At 42.4% G+C, this 17,458-nt stretch overlaps 1 protein-coding gene across 2 annotated transcripts in view; it reads right to left on the bottom strand.

Moving 5' to 3' along the window:
- The window catches only part of SIM2 (SIM bHLH transcription factor 2), a 98,995-nt gene that overhangs the window by 72,534 nt on the left and 9,003 nt on the right, over nucleotides 1-17,458 (bottom strand). Inside the window, exons 1-2 of one of the 2 annotated variants that reach the window (XM_053307765.1) lie at nucleotides 6,691-8,216; nucleotides 5,007-5,089 (exon numbers count right to left, since the gene is read on the bottom strand). Coding sequence is in view for 1 of the 2 variants with exons in the window: in XM_053307764.1 (XP_053163739.1) it covers nucleotides 5,007-5,089 (83 nt within the window). In the remaining variant the exon portion in view is untranslated. Of the gene's footprint in view, nucleotides 1-5,006; nucleotides 5,090-6,690; nucleotides 8,217-17,458 lie in introns of those variants that run through there. The other variant, XM_053307764.1, reaches the window with a different exon arrangement.

Raw genomic sequence — 17,458 nt, 5'->3', positions numbered from 1 at the left:
CCCCCTACAGAAGAACATATATTAAAAAGATATTACCCATATTGGCCTGATGAAGACTAGTATACACACACTATAAAAAGTTAAATCTAACCCATTCTCCTCTTACAGATGCTGGTTTTACAGCAGCAGTACTTACATTAATGTTCTCTTGTTGATATTTGGTATTTTAGTACATAGTACAAATACTGAATTATGTGGTTCTTAAGGGGAAAACCAGTCCTTTGTGGCTGTGTTTTATGGATTAATTGGCAGAAATAGGTTGTCACTGTTTGCATTTTAATGATACTGTAGGTGATGTTTTATATTTTTCTGAATTTTATTTTATTACAGCCTTTGTGAACAGAAGATTCTGATTGTCATTTAAAAAAATGTAAGGGAAATAAAAAGGAACATGAACATTTCATAAAATAAAATTTTATGTAACCATAATTTCATAAACATATAGAGAGAAAATTCCTTGAAAGTTATAGCGACTTTCCATAGTTGTTCACATTTAGTGTTGCAATTTACTACTTTGCCCTATTACTTAATTCTTATTTGAGGCATAATATTCTCACAAACAACATAAAATGAATACCCATCAAAAATTAAAGCACTTTTTGAAGTGGTGATTCTTTTTATCTTTAGCAAGGATAGAGCAACTGGCCCTATCTACCCTTAGCACAGCATCTCTTCAGTGGCTGTTACTGGTGTCTACCTTATGCTTTTGTTTTTAAGATTGTGAGCCCTTTGGGTACAGGGAACCCCCTTATTTATTTGCTATTTTTCTATGGTATACATAGATACCATTGATTAAAAAGCGGAATATAGATATGTATAGTAGTAGTATTTAAAAACATCAATCCTGTGTACATTTAAGGAATAGTAAGTTCTATAAACTAAAAAAATCTGCTTCCAAGTACCATGTTGAGCCTGGATCTCTGGATATGTCACAATATTCTTAAAACATTGTAAAAATATTCCATCTTAATCTCAGAAATGTGTAATTGGAAGCAAATTCCACTGATTTTCAGGAATAGGTCATCACCCAGTAGTAGAGTACTTGCTTTGCATGCAGTGTTTATATTATTTTATTGTTATAATTTCTATCTTCTATATGCTAATAGGTCTGTCCGTCAGTCAAATTAGGCTAATATATAAGTTTATGCTAATACAACCTTTTCAAACAAACATGGTTTTCATGTTTGTTTGATAAAGGTCCCAGGCTCAGTTCCTGGGATCTCCCGTTTAAAAGTCAGATAAAGGGAAATAAGTTGTCTAGGGAGCAAGAGGTTGCTGGTTTGAATCCCCAATGGTACTTATATCAAGCAGCAACGATATAGGAAAATGCTGAAATGCATCATCTCATCCTGCGTGGGAGATAGCAATGGTAAACTCCTCCTGTATTCTACCAAAAAAACCCACACACATTACTCTGTGGACACCAGGAGTCGACACCAACTCAATGGCACAACTTTACCTTTAAAGATCTCTGCCTGAGACCCAGAAGAGTCACAGCCAGGCTGAGTGATTTTGGTAACAGGCCAGAGCTCAAAGGTAGAGCACCAAAAGTCCCAGGTTCAGTATCCAGTTAAAGAGCCTCTGGGACAAGAGCTGGGGGAAACCTCTGTGGAGATCTTAGAAGCCACAGCTCATCAGAAAACACAATACCAGGCTAGACAGACCACTGATTTAGCTCAGGATATGTCAACTTCATATATCCGTTTCAGTGGAAGCCACCTCTGTAAGTGTCTTCAAAACTACACCTCTTATTACTATAACAGTAGTAACATACACCTCTGGCAAACTAAGAATGCCATAAGTATTCTCCCTTTGAAGGAAGGAGGGAAGGAGAACTACTTCTGAAAGCAAATCTAATTTCTGAATTCCTAGATAAAACAATTGTCTTTTATATTTACTAATTCATATTACAGGATTCTGTAACAGAAGGAAAGTAATAAAAGGCAAGTTCAATGTTACCCCAATAAAAAAAAATTCCAAATTATTCTCTGGCCTACTCTATTTTTACTACATGTAATTGGAACCAGATTACTCTTTGGTTTCATTTTTTCTTCTCCTTCAGAACATAAACAAAACTTTGTAGCAGTATTAACATGGGAAAGAAATCACTGCTTTTTAAAATAATACATTGCTTTAAAAATCCTCATAAACTAGCAGTTTGTTCTCCACCATTATAGGCAAACTGCATCAGCACTTCCATTAGAAAACCTTACTTTCAGAAACTCTTTACTTACTCACTCACTCAGAGGTGAAAACATACACATTTGCAGTGGATGACGTAGCTTTAGCTGCGGACTTTAAAACAGCACTCTGAGCAATCATAGCTCAGAAAAAACTGACAAATATCACATAATATTATTATATTATATCAAATATGAAATGGCTGATAAATTAAACTAAGAAGTTACTCTCTAGGACAAGGATATTTTATTGATTTTATTAATTGTTGGAAACAGTCTTGTGTACAAAAGATATGAGGTATAGATGTTTCAGATTTTTTAAAGTAATCAAGTTTTCCACTTAGGCCAAAATGCATTTTGCAAAACAGATTCAACAGGTTAAGGGGCTATTAATGGGAATACTTTGGAAGAATTACTATCAAATCTTTCAGGGTCAGCCCAGCAATGCTGCATGCATGCAAGTTGCACAACTGCATGAATGATGTTGCAGAATAGTAAGCCCACTGTTTCCAACTGGCTTACTTTTGTGTAACATCATTTACACAATTAGAACAGCTGCACAACTTGCCTGCATGCAACATTATTGGGCTGACATACCCCTGCGCTGTATGTCTGTCACTATTTTTCTTAAAATTGATGTTCTGTGCAAGAATGTTGTGATGAGAAAATAGCAGGTTAAGGACATAGGTTACTTTCTAGTTTCATTAAAACTGTTCTCAAAATTGAATTGATTCCAGGATTCTAAAAAAATATATATCAAATCATTATACACAAATTCTATGTTAGTTGCAAAATAATGACAATCACTGTTAAGAAACTGAAACAACCCTTCATACAATTTGTGTTCTTTCTGTCAATATCATCCTTTTAGAAGACTGTAGCAAATATCCATCAGTGTAGGCACACAACTAAACTTGGTTGTAAAACTTAATAACTAAAGTTTAAAGAAAACAAAACTCTTAGCCCTACCCAGGTCAGTGTCATTTACCAACTGTGACCTGGATTAGGTTATAAGAATTCTAAAAAGTGGTTCCACTTACTTAAGATTGCATTTCTGCTTAAGATTGCATGTTTAAACACTTAAAGCAACAAATTACACTACTAGAAATTAACCTTCCACAATAAAAATTATAATTTAAACAGTACATTTTACTTTAACTTTAAAATTGGGAGGGAAAGGTCAGGTGGGCCATAGATAGTGCATGCCTTTCTACACGATTGCTTTTGTGGAGACTCAGGCACATACCCATCTAAACTCTTTGCTGAGTCAGCACTCCTAATGCAGAATACCGGAATTCCAAAGCGGATCAACCAGTTTTTGAACAACTGGATTTTCAGGTGTTAATGTAAAAAAAAATGCAATCCAGATGTTTGCCTCCCATCATACTAGAGCTGTGCGTTCTTTTAAAGGTTTATCCACTGAGCAATCCAGAGAATAGAAACATCCCACTTAAAATACACGCTTAATGCCTTTGTTCATATATCTATATATTTTCCGCAATTAACCAAGAGCACGTGTATTCATTCCAGCAAATAGGATTCATTCCAGCAAATAGGAATCGACTTTGTGTGTGTGTGCGCATAAATGTGTATTTCACTGACTGCAGACTACTGGGCTTCCTTACATATTTGTATCCCATTATTTATGGTCATTCTGCATACATAAGCTCATCACACAGGGGTGTAGCTATGGGAGAGGGCGCTGTGTTCACCCCTCTCCCTGGTGGCCCCAGGGAGATAATGAAGAAAATAGGGAGGGGCGGAGCTCAGGGCCCTCAGGAGCTGGGGGCCTGGGTTCTTTGAACCCATCCATTCAATTATTGCTACACCCCTGTCATTGCACTCTTTTATTCTGCATTGCACTCTTTTATTCTGCATTAACTCATTGAACCCCTCCTAACTTAGCAAAGAGGCACCTTTTAATGTGGTGATTCTCTTTCTTTAGTAGGGGGAGAGTAACTGACCCTATCCACCCCCAGCACAGTACCTCCAGTGACTGTTGCTGGTGTCTATCTTGTGGGGTTTTTTTAAAGAATGTTAGTCCTTTTGGGACAGGGAGCCATCTTATTTATTTCTATTTCTCTGTGTAAACCTCCCTGAGCCATTTTTGGAAGGGTGGTATAGAAACCGAATGAATAATAATAATAATAATAATAATAATAATAATAATAATAATAATTCAATTTCTATACTGCCCTTCCAAAAATGGCTCAGGGCGGTTTACACAGAGACATAACAAATAAATAAGATGGAGCCCTGTCCCCAAAGGGCTCACAATCTAAAAAGAAACATAAGATAGACACCAGCAACAGTCACTGGAGGTACTGTGCTGGGGGTGAATAGGGCCAGTTACTCTCCCCCTGCTAAATAAAGAGAATCACCATGGTAAAAGGTGCCTCTTTGCCCAGTTAGCAGGCAATGATAGGTCCCATTCCTCCCTGATTCTGTAACCATAAATCTAGATTAAGAATGCCCAATTTGACCAGAAAGCACAATAGAAAGGAGTAAGGAGGGAGCAGGAAAGGACATGTATTAATCTTCCTGGTTTAACTAGGACAGGGCTATTAAAGGGGTAACTAAGCAGCATTTAACAAGTTATATCTTGAGTTATATCTGTGCCCTTAGAATGGCAAATTTGGAAACATATTGACTGGTGTTCTCTCTCCCTCTCTCTCTCCCCCCCCCCCCCGCCCAAGAAAACGTGACTTCCTCCAGGCCTAGGGGAACAGGATTCAGTAGGTATTAAGACCAACACAACAAACTTATCCTGGATAAAACAAAAGAGAAAATGCATTGAAGCAACACAAATTGCAAAGACTCTAGTACCTGAAGCAAATGCGAGCCCAGCTCCTTCGCGACATTATCCAAGGGACCTAATCTGCTCGGCTGTCCCCAGGCGTCTCCTAAACCTGGAAAGGAACAGAGAAGCCTCAGTTAAGGCACAAACAACAGTATCTGATGTAGTGGGCAATACCAACTGCCCTCAGAAGAGGCTAGGATTTTTGCTAGGTGGAAGGAGCTAGGGCCTGGGTGACTTAGGTAGTCTTTTCCTCCAGAAAGCGAGCTTCATGACATTGGGTTTAGAATCATTTAGGAATGGCTGCAGGGCACCACTGAAAGAGCAGGCCACATTGCAAAGAGAGCCTGGCTGGGTCACATGTTCCTTGGGGTTCAATTGCCACTTTAGGGGGAACTCCCACACAAAGATACATAAAAGCCTCCCTGACAGTGGCAGAAGGGACCTCGCTCAATTTGCCTTCAGACAAGGACAGTATATGGAAAACTGCCATATACTGAGTCAGACCATAGGTCCATCTAGCTCAATATTGTCTTCCAAGATTGGCAGTGGCTTCTCCAAGGTTGCAGTCAGGAATCTCTCTCAGCCCTATCTTGGAGATGCCAGGGAGGGAACTTGGAACCTTCTGTTCATTCCCCTTAGGGGATGGAGTGGCTCCATCTCCTAAGGGGAATTTCTTACAGTGCTCACACATCAAGTCTCCAATTCATATGCACCCAGGGTGGACGCTGCTTAGCTAAGGGGACAAGTCATGCTTGCTACCAAAAGATTAGCACTCCTCTGTTCAAGTGTAGTGGAGCATGCTCAGTATGATCCAAGGAACCTGCTTTCTAGGGGTGCACAATTCAATTCGATCGAGGTCGAATTGATTTGTGTTGATTCAGGGGCAATTCTCAGATTTGTCCTAAAATTCAATTGTCCTCAAAATAGAGGGCTCAATTCAGGGTTGAAGTGAATCACCCCTGATTCAACACAAATCTATTTGGGTGATTCAAACATCATTTTCAGGCATGTTTTGCTGGGGGGAAAGGGCTTCAAAATGGCACTTTTTTCCATGGAGAGTCTACCAATTGGAGTTGGCAGGTAGACCAGTCCGGATGTGCTAAGTCTGGAGTAGAGGGCTGGTTTACCTGCTGACCCCACTTGGTAGACCAGCTCTCCCCAGAAAGATGACACCACTTAGGCCTGTTTTTCTAGGGAGAGCTGATCTACCAATTGGGGTACGTGGGTAAACCAGCCTTCTGCTCAAGACTTGGTGTATCTGGACTGATCTGCTTGCTGACCCTAATTCATAGATCAGCTCTGCCCAGAAAAAAGAACCATTTTGAGGCCTAGTTTTCCACCAAAATGGGCTCAAAATGGTGCTCAAGTCACCCAGATTGATTTGCATTATACAAGGGTGATTAGTCGAGATAGTAGGCCAAGCCGGCTGTTCTCGATGAAATCAATTTGATGGTTCTGCTATTGATTCATCTTCAAATTGAATAATAGAATTTGATTCGTGCACACCCCTACTGCTTTCTGTTACAACTCCTATGAGATTTTCTTACCTTCTTCAAAACAAAAAGTAAATCTACATTCTGCAGAAAAGCATCAGCTTTAAGTCAAATTTGAAGTAATGTGAAATATCTGGAGAGTTGGCAAGAAAAGAGCATGTTCTGTCTCTCTGTTTGTAGCCAGTGCCCTGAAGACAAATCTATCAGAAACTCTTACCCTTTATCTTGCATGGAGGAGTTTTGAATCGCTCCTATATCTTATTGAATTCCAAGCTGCATGAACATAAGCAGAAATTTCCTGTCTGATTTTAATCAAGTAAAGTTATGCTGTTGAGTCCATGTTGACTCCTGGCAACCACAGAGCCATGTGGTTTTCTTTGGTAGAATACAGGAAGGGTTTGCCATTGCCATTGCCTGCACAGTCTGAGATGATGCCTTTCAGCACCTTCCTATGTCACTGCTGCTCGATATAGGTGTTTCCAGCGGGGATTCACACCAGCAACCTCTTCCTCCCTAAGCAAGTTACTTCCCCACTGTGCCATTAGTTGGCTATAATATTATGTAGTATTAATAATATTAATACTGTGTAATATTATGTAATATTATGTAATATTAATAATATTATATTACATTATTCTAATATTATTTTGAAATAAACAATATAATACTTTATTTTTCTTGAAACTGTATTATTGAATCTCTATTGTCACCAACAGAGCAGCTTCCTTTTTGGCAAGACATTTGTTTGAAGGATTCATTTTGTCCTGACAACAAAGCCTGTGTGTGCTTAAGTTCATTAACTTCACTGTTAGTGAGGAGACTTGTGTAGTCCACAAGACTGCAAGTGATTGTGAGCCTAGCAAAAAGTCTTTGGAAACAGCTTTGCCTATTAGAGGATTGGTTAATATCAGAAACAGTTTGAAATCATGCTTTCCTTTCTTTGCATTGGGTATCTGGGATTGTCTGGAAATGTTTAGTCTGGCAGGATCTTGGACTTGCTTTATAAACTTCGCTTTTCCTCATTCAAGGCTGCATCTTCCATTCCTTTGAGTGCAGGTGAGGAGCTGTTGTTGAATAGGATAACAGCAAAGGGAGTGCTATATGAACCTGTAGGTCCTGAATTCCAATCCTGCCTTGCTTTGAACTAGCACTAGCCCATAAATTTCCAGTACTGTCAGCTTCCAGTACCGAGGTACACTTTTCTGATGAACTAGACTGTACATGTTCAGGACCCCGTCTGATTTCAAGCTGCGCTTTTCTGTTGGGTGATGTTTTCTGACACTAGACTGTAAGTATTCAGGATCCCATCAGTCTTCAGTACCAACTATTATCTTATGGACTAGACCCCATCAGTTTCCAGGACCCTGCCAGATTTCAGTACCATACGTTTTCTGGAACCTGTCAGAACCCCTTGCTGACACAATCCTGAAAACTTACAGTCTAGTCCATCAGAAAAGAGCACTCATCAGAAAATCAAACTTTGCTACTGTAATCTGGAAGGGTCCTGGAAATTGAAGAGAAAACAGCACCAATCCGAAAAGCTTGCCCTGGTACTAAAATCTGAGGGGGTACTGAAAACTCAGATGGTGTGGTCTATCAGAAAACGGCACCCACCAGAAAAGTGTACCTCCATACTAAAATCTGACGGGGTCCTGCCCATCAGAAAACAGTACCAGAAGAAAATCCTATGAGGTAAGAAAAAATTATATTCTTGCCAATCAGAAAATAGTACCAGAAATAAAAATCAGATGTCTAGAGAAAAAATTATCATTGCCAAGGAATATACCAGGCCTGTCATTGTGCGGGAAAGTAGAAGCCCTTGGTCCCTTCACTTAAAATGCTCCTGCTTTTGTCGAGCTCAACACCTTTTCCGTCTTGCATAAACCTTCAGATTCAACCCCTTTTCTTAGTTCCTAGAAGGTTGTTTTGCAAAGTTTGATATTGTTGCCAACACAGAGTCGATTCTCAGAACTTTCCTGCTTTTTCTGCTCAGAGGGAAGAACTTCGTTCTTGGCCACATCAAATCCTCTACTTTACCTCAGGAAATGTTCACCACCGAATTGCCTCAGAAACGACTTGTTCTGTTTGTCCCCTGAAGGATACTCCCCCACACACACACACACCCCACCACTCTTGTTAACCCGAATCCCACGCAAATATCACAATCTTAATAATGACGAAAAATGGTTCTACGACCATTAAAGTCCCTGCTTTGATGTGACAGCCGATGAGGGCCTCCTCCTGACGCCTTGAAACTTCACCCGTCCTCCACACTGAAGTGGTAGTGCCTGGGGTGATGAAGGTAACAGGGAGAGATATTCATGTTTAAAAGCAGTCTAGTCAACAGATTGGCAACGTTCTGTCGCCTTCTGTGTAGACAAAAAATAAAAATAAAAGACTCTTCCGAGAGAGCAGCTCTTCACGAAGGACTCCAAAGCACCCAGAGTGCGTGAAGAAACGACACCGCGTTCTTTTATACAGGAAGCCCCACTGTCAGAGGGACGTCATAATGGGACGCCTTAACCTCGACACAATGCCATGAACTGGTTTCGTTTCCAAATATCGCCGTTCCTTAGTACCCCGCCGCAAGCCATACGAGGCTGAAGTTGGCCTCCTAGTTCTTCCGGGTTCCTTAAGGGAAAGGGAACCAGAGGAACCAACTTCAGCCTCCTGCAGACCGCGCAATTCCGTAGTGTCCCCTCCTTTTTAATCACCCTCCTCCCTTGGGAAACCTGACTAACGACAACGAAAGCCTGCAGCCCTTTTACAAACGCCACCAAGGCCAGCAAAGCAACAGTCTGCAACTGAACAGAAACGACAATGCTCTGTGTGGGGCGGGGGGGGGTCATCTCTTTCTCCCCCGCCCCGGCAGGCACCCCGGTCCAATCCTCCTGAAAGCGCTGCTCCTGTTGACAATGATATTTTTGATTCGATTGTAATTTTGATTTGATTATATTGGGGGGGTCGACTAAGCCCCATCCCTTAAAAGGTCAGCTGTAGTCACGCAGTCCAGAAAGCAAAGTGCTCTGACGATGCTCAGGTGCTGACATCATAGAAAGGTATTCTATTCTCACGTACGTCTATACTTCCTATGCAGGCTTCTTTCTATTTTCCTGGCCTACATCGACGACGACGACGACGACTTCTACTACTACTACGCACTAGTCATCTTGGTTCCAGTTTACACAAAACGCTTCACCCAGTTTTGCTCACGATGGGGGGGGGGTGGTTCTTATTCTTAAGCTGTACAATTATGGGTGACTTGGGGATTCCAATCCACGTCCGCATGCAGAACCGAGGACTGCTGGTGCTCATTATTTCGGATGAATGAACGCGAGTGTGACCTTGCGCATGTGGCCTAACAGTGGGGGGAAGCCACCAGCTTAATCAAGGTGTGAGTGAAGAAAGCATGGCGAAAAGGGGTCTTAATGCGGCGGTAGTAGATCCACCGGGAGTAATCAAGACCAGCAGAGCATCACCTTGCCTTAGGCTCTGGGAAAGCCACTCGCCCACAGCAATGCTGATTTCGTCCAGTGGTGGCTCCTACGCTGCAAAGAGCGCCGCCGCAGGCAGACTGACTCACTCTGCGTCTCCCTCCCGGCACTCTCCGAGTCTGCTGGGAGCAAGGGGGGGGGGGGGGAAGCAAAAGTCAAATTCTTTCTTTCCTCTTCCGGAGATAGGACGGCTCTCGCCCCGACCCCAGCCACCGACAGCAACAGATTCTGCCCTGCCCGTGTGGGCTGACCGTAGCGCACTGCCTTTGGTGGTCGTGCAAAGCCTTCCTCTCCGGGGGGCTTCTCAAAAAGGCTTCTTGTGACTGCTGGGAGCTGCTCGGCTTCTGCAGATGGGGGATAAGGAGAGCACTCAGTCTTTCCCCCTGCACCTGCTCCCAAGGAGCCTGTGCTTGAGACTTTGCCAGCCTAGCTGCTGGCCGGCTGGGAATCCGAGCTGAAAATTAATACATCTGGCCGCGAATGGTTTATGAATCACACGGTCTGGGCGGAATCCGTGCGGAAATGCTAGCCCCAACTGCCTTCGGCATCCGCAGAGTTGGGACTGCACCCTGCAAAAAGAGTGGCCAGGCTGCGATCCTGAACGTGTTGTTCCTCTAGTAGAAAACCGTACTGGCGTTCGTGGGCTTTACTCTCCAGTAAACATGGATATCATTGAGCTGCGAGGCTATTTACAGCATCAGAAGAACTGGCTTGTTGGACAAATCTCCGCTTCGAAACGGATAGAAATCTGATTCAAAAAACAAAATTAAGCCGGAGTGTAAGAGGTTCGCGGGTTGCAGCATTCCCAGCGTTGAAATACGAACCCCCTCGCTTAGAGAGACGGCGGGCTTGCCTGGAGCCTCAGTTCTTTAGAGCAGATGAGCTCATTGTTCCGTGGGTTTTTCAACGCCGGCACAGCGTGCGCGCACACACAGCACAGGCAACGTCGTGGTACCCACATTCGCTGTGGCTGCTCCTCAGTGCCTGCTAATTAAACAAGGCGATGCAGAACCATGAGCAGTTTGTGTCTCTTCCACTTTTTCTGGTAATAAGGGGCTGCATGCAATGGAAATAAATGCAGCGGTGCGGGGGGGGGGGGAAGAATCTTCTTCGAACACAGTACTTTGAACACATTATCCTACAAAAATCTATATATGAAAAGTCGCATGTCCTGTCCTGGAAGTAAGAGGTACTGACACAGTAACCAGAAGACCCGATTATCTAAATTAGTGACTCTAGTCTTTGGGTCGGGCCCCAGAGGCGACAATAAGGGAAGCGATAGAGAGAGAACTCAAACATATGTTTATATTAAACGTCTGTTGACTGACAACAAGGTATTTCAGGGGCTTTGCTCGCCTTCACTGTCCGTTTTGGATTTCCTAATCCAAGTTTTGGATTTCCTAAATCCAATCCTGTCGCCTCCTAAATCACTCTTCTCTCGTTCAAGTATGAATTCATCAGTATGCCCAGAATCATTTCTACAGGCACCTTTAGTCTGAAGAACTATCTTCTGGGCTTCAGTACATGCTATATCAGCAACCTTTTAACAACTTCTTTCTACAAGCAAATCTTTTTTGCTTTTAAGAATCAAACAGAACCCGGCTGTAGTTTGACGAGACTTTAAACCAATCATTGCACTTCCTAAGAAACAGCATGTAGATTGATTTGCTATTGCTTTCTGCTTGTTATCTCAAAGAGTTGTGTGTTGTTGTTGTTTTCCCACTGGGTTACAAATTCCATTCCCACATACACCATTTGCATCTTTCTCTGCAGAAATGCTGGTTCCTTTGAACTGGAAAATATCTAGAAACACACAAAACCATTGTCAATTTCCTTCCTCAGCAAAACATTCAATCAAAGCCTCAGCAGTTTACATCTTGTGGCTATACTGACAACCCTAATTTAATTATAAAGACGATCAATTCAGATTTAGTAAATCAAATGTGTTCAGTCTTAAAGATACAAAAGCATTAAACAGCTTTTTTCTTTTCTTTAAAATGCTAAGATGTCTGCTGACGACCAGAAATACAAAGCATGTTTGTTCTTTGAGCCAATAGTCGTAAGCACTGGAATCCACCAGGCTGGCTCCATTATTATATCATTTGCTATTCGTTGGAGCCTGTCCGCAAGTATTTTTAAGAGTTGCGAGACTCCATTGCATCTGGATGAAACATAAAACTGAAATCCTCCGACCACGTTCTTTACAATAATCTTACCAGTAAAGCCAAATCCTTCAGCTTGAGAGCCCGATCCGCAAAACAATGAAGCCAAAGTGCCTGGATTTAAGCCGATAGAGACTGTGTATATTAAACAGTTTACAGCGCAATCCTATGTATGTCTGCTCTTGTTTGAAGTCTCATTTGAACTCCGTGGGACTTAACTCCCCTCAATGTGTATAGGACTGCAGCCTTAATTTAGTAATAACGGCCGCTGGGTGAATATATGGTACTTCCTAATGTAGAACAGGACTAACATCTCGATCTTAAACTTGTTACTTCCAGTTCGTTTCAGTTGAATTTACTTGGCAGTTCCACTAAGGTCTGCGGAGAGTTGATCCTTCTGTTGTGCTGGTCCTTTCCGGTTTCAGAGGAACTGATACATTCTCCGCGTGTGGAGGACAGTTGTTGTTGACTTCAGTATTTTAAAATTCTGCATTTTTTCCTGTTCCACTTGTCTTCTTCTCTTCCTCTTCTTCTTCCCTTCTCCTGGGAACATATAAATGCTCCCTCCCTCTCCCCTCCCCCCCTTCGAGGGACATAAACCCAAATATACAACGAAATTACTGTTAAGCCGCTTTGAGCCTTCGGGATAGTGTGGGATAAACATCCAAATACTAAATATAATAAATAATAAAGTAGTGCGTTTAGGATCTACGTGTTAGTAATAGTTCCTAAATAAATTTGGAAGGTGAGGATGATTGGAATAGGTGGAGTTAAATAATAATTTCTGAATCGTGTAATGCAGACCGTGTCAACGAGATTATTATCGGATTTAGTAGATCGCTGCTAAATCTAAACCACCCATTGGCAGGATCTCCTGCCCCGAAAAGGTGGAAAACAAAGAGACACATACAAGGATCACTTCTGTGTCTTTGCTAAACTAGGGATTATTTGCTAGAGGGAGACCATGAGAATTCTCCAGCTGCTCGCCTTCCTCACAGGTAAATATGTATTTAGGCAGGTTCTAGAACTGGGCCTGCCTCACAAGCAAACATTGCACGAAACAGGCTTATTTTGTAAGAAGTCCTTTGGAATCCACTCTTTCATTCACGACAGGGGTTGGGTGGGCAGAACGAACCTCGAAAACACAGACCTATCCCCAAACACAGGATTCGCTCCCGTTATTCTTATTTGGGTTACTGTGAAGGATCATGGCTCTTATTTTGGACAACGGTTTGTCAGACAGAATAATTCAGCACATTTTAATGTTGCGCTATTTGACGTCCAGTCAAAGCATAAAGTGCTTTGTAAGCAGCAAAAATATGGACGTCAGATACGGAAATAGTATGGGACTTCAATGGATTTTCAGTGTTGTATTTCCCCACGTATTGGTGAACGCATGCACATTAGTTAGTTAGTTGTTTATTTACGATCTTAGATCAAACATCGCATGCACATTAGAGCCTAGTGTTCACGTCTGGGCAGCATCACTCGAGACTGCTGGTGGGGGCTCACATCATGTAATCCACCTGAAAACGGAAAGCTAACATATCAGAGAGAAGGCTGGGCTTGAACCCTTCCCCCGTCATCTAATTTTCTGTGCTCAGGGAGTTTGTTTTGTGTGAAGGAACAATGATACACCCCTGTAGTCTGAAGTTATATTACTCAGACACAAATTTACCACCGCAGGGTCAAAAAAAGCCACGTGGAGCAACACTTTGGGTAGCCTTCCCTCCTTCCCGCCTCCCTCCTTCCTTCCGTCCTTCCCGCCTCCCCCCCAAACTACCTGTTGTAGTAGCACAGGTAGTTTACACTTTGTTGACCCATCCTCTCCACTTGCCACAATTGTAATCTGGACTGTATCCGCTTATGTGTGCAGGAAGGTTCTGCCTTGTGTTTATCTATAAAGGAGCTAGTCAGATACAACAATCTCTGAGAAATTTAGGTGCGGTAGCAAATCTAGTCACTTTGATTTTGGGAGGACGGAAGAAACTTAACCGAAAATCTGTAACAAAACATCAAGAGGTTTTCACCGGATTAAATATATAACAGTATTTGACTGGAGCATGTCCTTCCTGAGCCAAATTCAGTAAGAATATGATAACGTTGAGGGGGAGCGGGAAGCAGGACACTAGGGAGAGGGCAAAGCGTCTATTTTGGCAGAATGTTGCCACTCACACGCCGTGGTAGTCCAAACTGAATTTACCTGAAATAACTATCTCACCCTTTTATGCTCGTATCCGATATCCTTCATAAGCCTGCACCTGAAAGGGTGGGAAATTCTACACTTTTGATCTGTGAGGATTATGAGTACCATAAGTGTGCAAAACAGTACCCAATCCACTTAAAGGTAATACTGAACACCAGTTCTATTGCCTACGTGGGTTGGTAGACTACATCATCCAATCGATTAACTGGTTAGGTGTAATCGACTAAATTATCGACTTAATCCATTTAATAAAAGGTGCCCCCAAACAATCGGGCAGCAAACTGAACCATGTATTTGTCTTTCATCCAAGCTTTTATAAAAAACCTGCATTGGTAGGCACCATCTAACGGAGAAAGAATTCCTGACACGTGGGGGTATGGTCATCATGCACATTTAACATCGCCACCACGAGGAAGGACGTCAACACCTTTCTATATCCGCCTAGTATGCAAAAACTTGTGGCAGTCTTTAGCACAACTGGCATCTCACAGTTACTAGGCCCATCGTTTGCACCCCAACATTGTGGGGATTGGCTGCTGTCCATTGGCTCATTAGGCTTACTTTGGTGGGGCAAACTGTTAATTATATTAGTCTGGAAATCCAAAAAAGCCAGATGTCAAGCAGTAGGCAAAACGAATGGTGGATCGGATCCTTAAAAAAGAAAGTGGCATTATGTAAGAAACCGGGCATGGCTACGAAGTTAAAGGGAAACTCTGTGTGTGGCAAGAGGCGGGGAGTAAGTTGTAGTGAGCATTTGGGTAGCTTTACCTGGCCACCGCAATTGCTTGCTGTCTTTCAGTCACTTTATCTCTGTCTACTTTTCTCTCTTCCCTTTCTTTAATATTTCTTGGGGTAGGGTTGGGTGGTGGGAGGAAGCTCTATCACGGAGGGCAATTAGGCTAACGTATGGTGGGTGTCTAATTCAGGCAGGTGAAGGGGGTGTGTGGGGAGAGAGATGTCCTCAGCATCGATAGCGTTGTTTGTTATTATTTTTGTCCTTCGGAGATCTAAACAAAAACCTTTAATAATTATAAATTCCACGCCCAGCAGGGTTTGCTCTGCACCACGCGCGCTACTCTCCAGCCATTGACTACAAACAGGCCCTCTCCTTCGCCCAGCTGGTGCCTTCCAAACAAGCCAAGGACGCCCTTTCCCCAACAACTGCACCATCAGCTGACATCTCCCATCTGTTTTTCTTTTTGGTGAAAGGAGCGGGCCAGAGGTTCATGAGCTTGACTCTGTGTGGAGTTGTGGGCAAATCATTTCGCAGTTCTTAAGTCCGGGATTGCCCTGGACTTCCGACGGCTTCCGTGAAGAGTAGCCTTTGCACCAGAGTAGCCTTTTTCTGGCAGGCAGTGAGGCGAAAGGCTTCACCTTGCCGCCTGCCTGCCATGCAGCTCTTAGAAAGGCACAGGGGTTTAGACCTTGGGCGAGGACTCACGAAGCCATCCTTAGGAATAGTGTGCGACTCCAGGGAACACTTAAGGATAGCAGTTTGTTCAATGGCCCTCATACCCAGGAATCAAGCATCTTCTCCGCCACCGCTTATTATTCTCTGTGCCAGGAACATGTGGCTGCTTCCTTCTGTGGGCCAGGCTGCTGTGAAAGTCGCAGAAGAAGGGCCAGGATACCCCCGCCATTAATAAAATAAGTCTTAACTTATAGAGAGGTGTTTTGTTTTTTTAATGAACTATTCTGTTGTTTATGCACTTCCTCTACCGATCCTGCCTCTTTACCTGTGTGCCTCCAAAGCGAAACGCAACCAAAAAACAAAGATGCAAGTCTGCTAGCCTGCTCTCGGACCTATAGGAGCTAGCAGGGATGATTCACTTGGGTGGAAGTGATACTCTGCGCATACACAGAGGCCCTCTTGGCTTTAATACGATCTCAGGACTGGCTCTCATTAAGCCCAAACACATTCAAAGACAGTGAACTCTGTCGACGGTGACTGAAACATGGTTTTAATTATGTTGGTTGCAATTATTGTGACGTACTTCCTCGATGCCCCGATCCTAACAGGGTTCGTTGTGGGTAGATCCAGGTGAGTAAACTGGATTTTACTTTCCATACAAGTATGTTAGGATTTCAGGCTTGTTGAGCAGTTTTAAGCTTGTTTACTTAGAAGCAAATAGGAAGTCAATGGGGCTTACTCAAAGTATCTGAGGTTTACTCCATTAAACTTGTTTACTCCATTAAACTTGTTTACTCCATTAAACTTGTCTAGTAATTAATGAATAAATACACGGAATGCCATTAATAATGCAATATTCATAATTCAATCCACACTAATAGTTTAAAGACTATGGACCTGAATTATTGCACGCTGAAGAAGAAAGCTTCCATTTTTTCTCTAGTACAAAAATACGCGATTGACTTCGAGAAAGGCTGTTTGTGGTTGAGCTGGGTTTATTGTCCTTATTTTAAAAGCATGCACGGAATCTTTCCGGCGTAAACGGGTAGTTTATATCCATATCCAAAGTTCCCGGATGTTATGGGCTTGCTTGCGATCCACAAGCCAGTTAAATTTTCTTTATTTTAATTAAGCCAACCCGAACATTTAATATCGTGGGGCGCTCTCCTCAGAGGCTATTTCAAATGAACGCCAGAAGTTTATGTAAACATATGTAGTATCGTTTACCCATTTAAATTTTTTGCATGCATATTAGAAAAAACGGGACCATGTCTTTATATTGCCTCATCCCCTCCCAGCTCTCACCCCAACTGGTTGCCTTGAAATGGTAAGAAATTGTACTGAACATTCAAAACAATGTTTTTAAAAACCACGAACGGCAGAAAAGCGGGATGTACTTTTTTAAAAGATGAGAATAAATAAGATGAGATGTTATATTAGATGAAGTGCATTCCACTGAGATAAATTGGATTTATGGTCTCAGGAAAATCCTTAAACCGGATTAGATTTAGGATTCTAAACACATGGAAGTGAACCGCACGATTTCCAATCCTTACTCAATTATTTATGCTTAGGGTTGCATAATTGAATGTATTTAATAAATAGGCCTCCACCTACTCCTCCGGCTTAACGGGACTGTGGATCTGCCCTACCATCTTGATACTCCAGTCCTAGGATCTCTGGAAGTAACTTCCTTTGCTCCGCAGGTAGTG

This window comes from Hemicordylus capensis, chromosome 3, assembly GCF_027244095.1.
Source record: "Hemicordylus capensis ecotype Gifberg chromosome 3, rHemCap1.1.pri, whole genome shotgun sequence".
NCBI lineage: Eukaryota > Metazoa > Chordata > Lepidosauria > Squamata > Cordylidae > Hemicordylus > Hemicordylus capensis.
The sequence above is the reverse complement of the archived record's forward strand: the minus strand, read 5'-3'. Positions and strand labels throughout refer to the sequence as shown.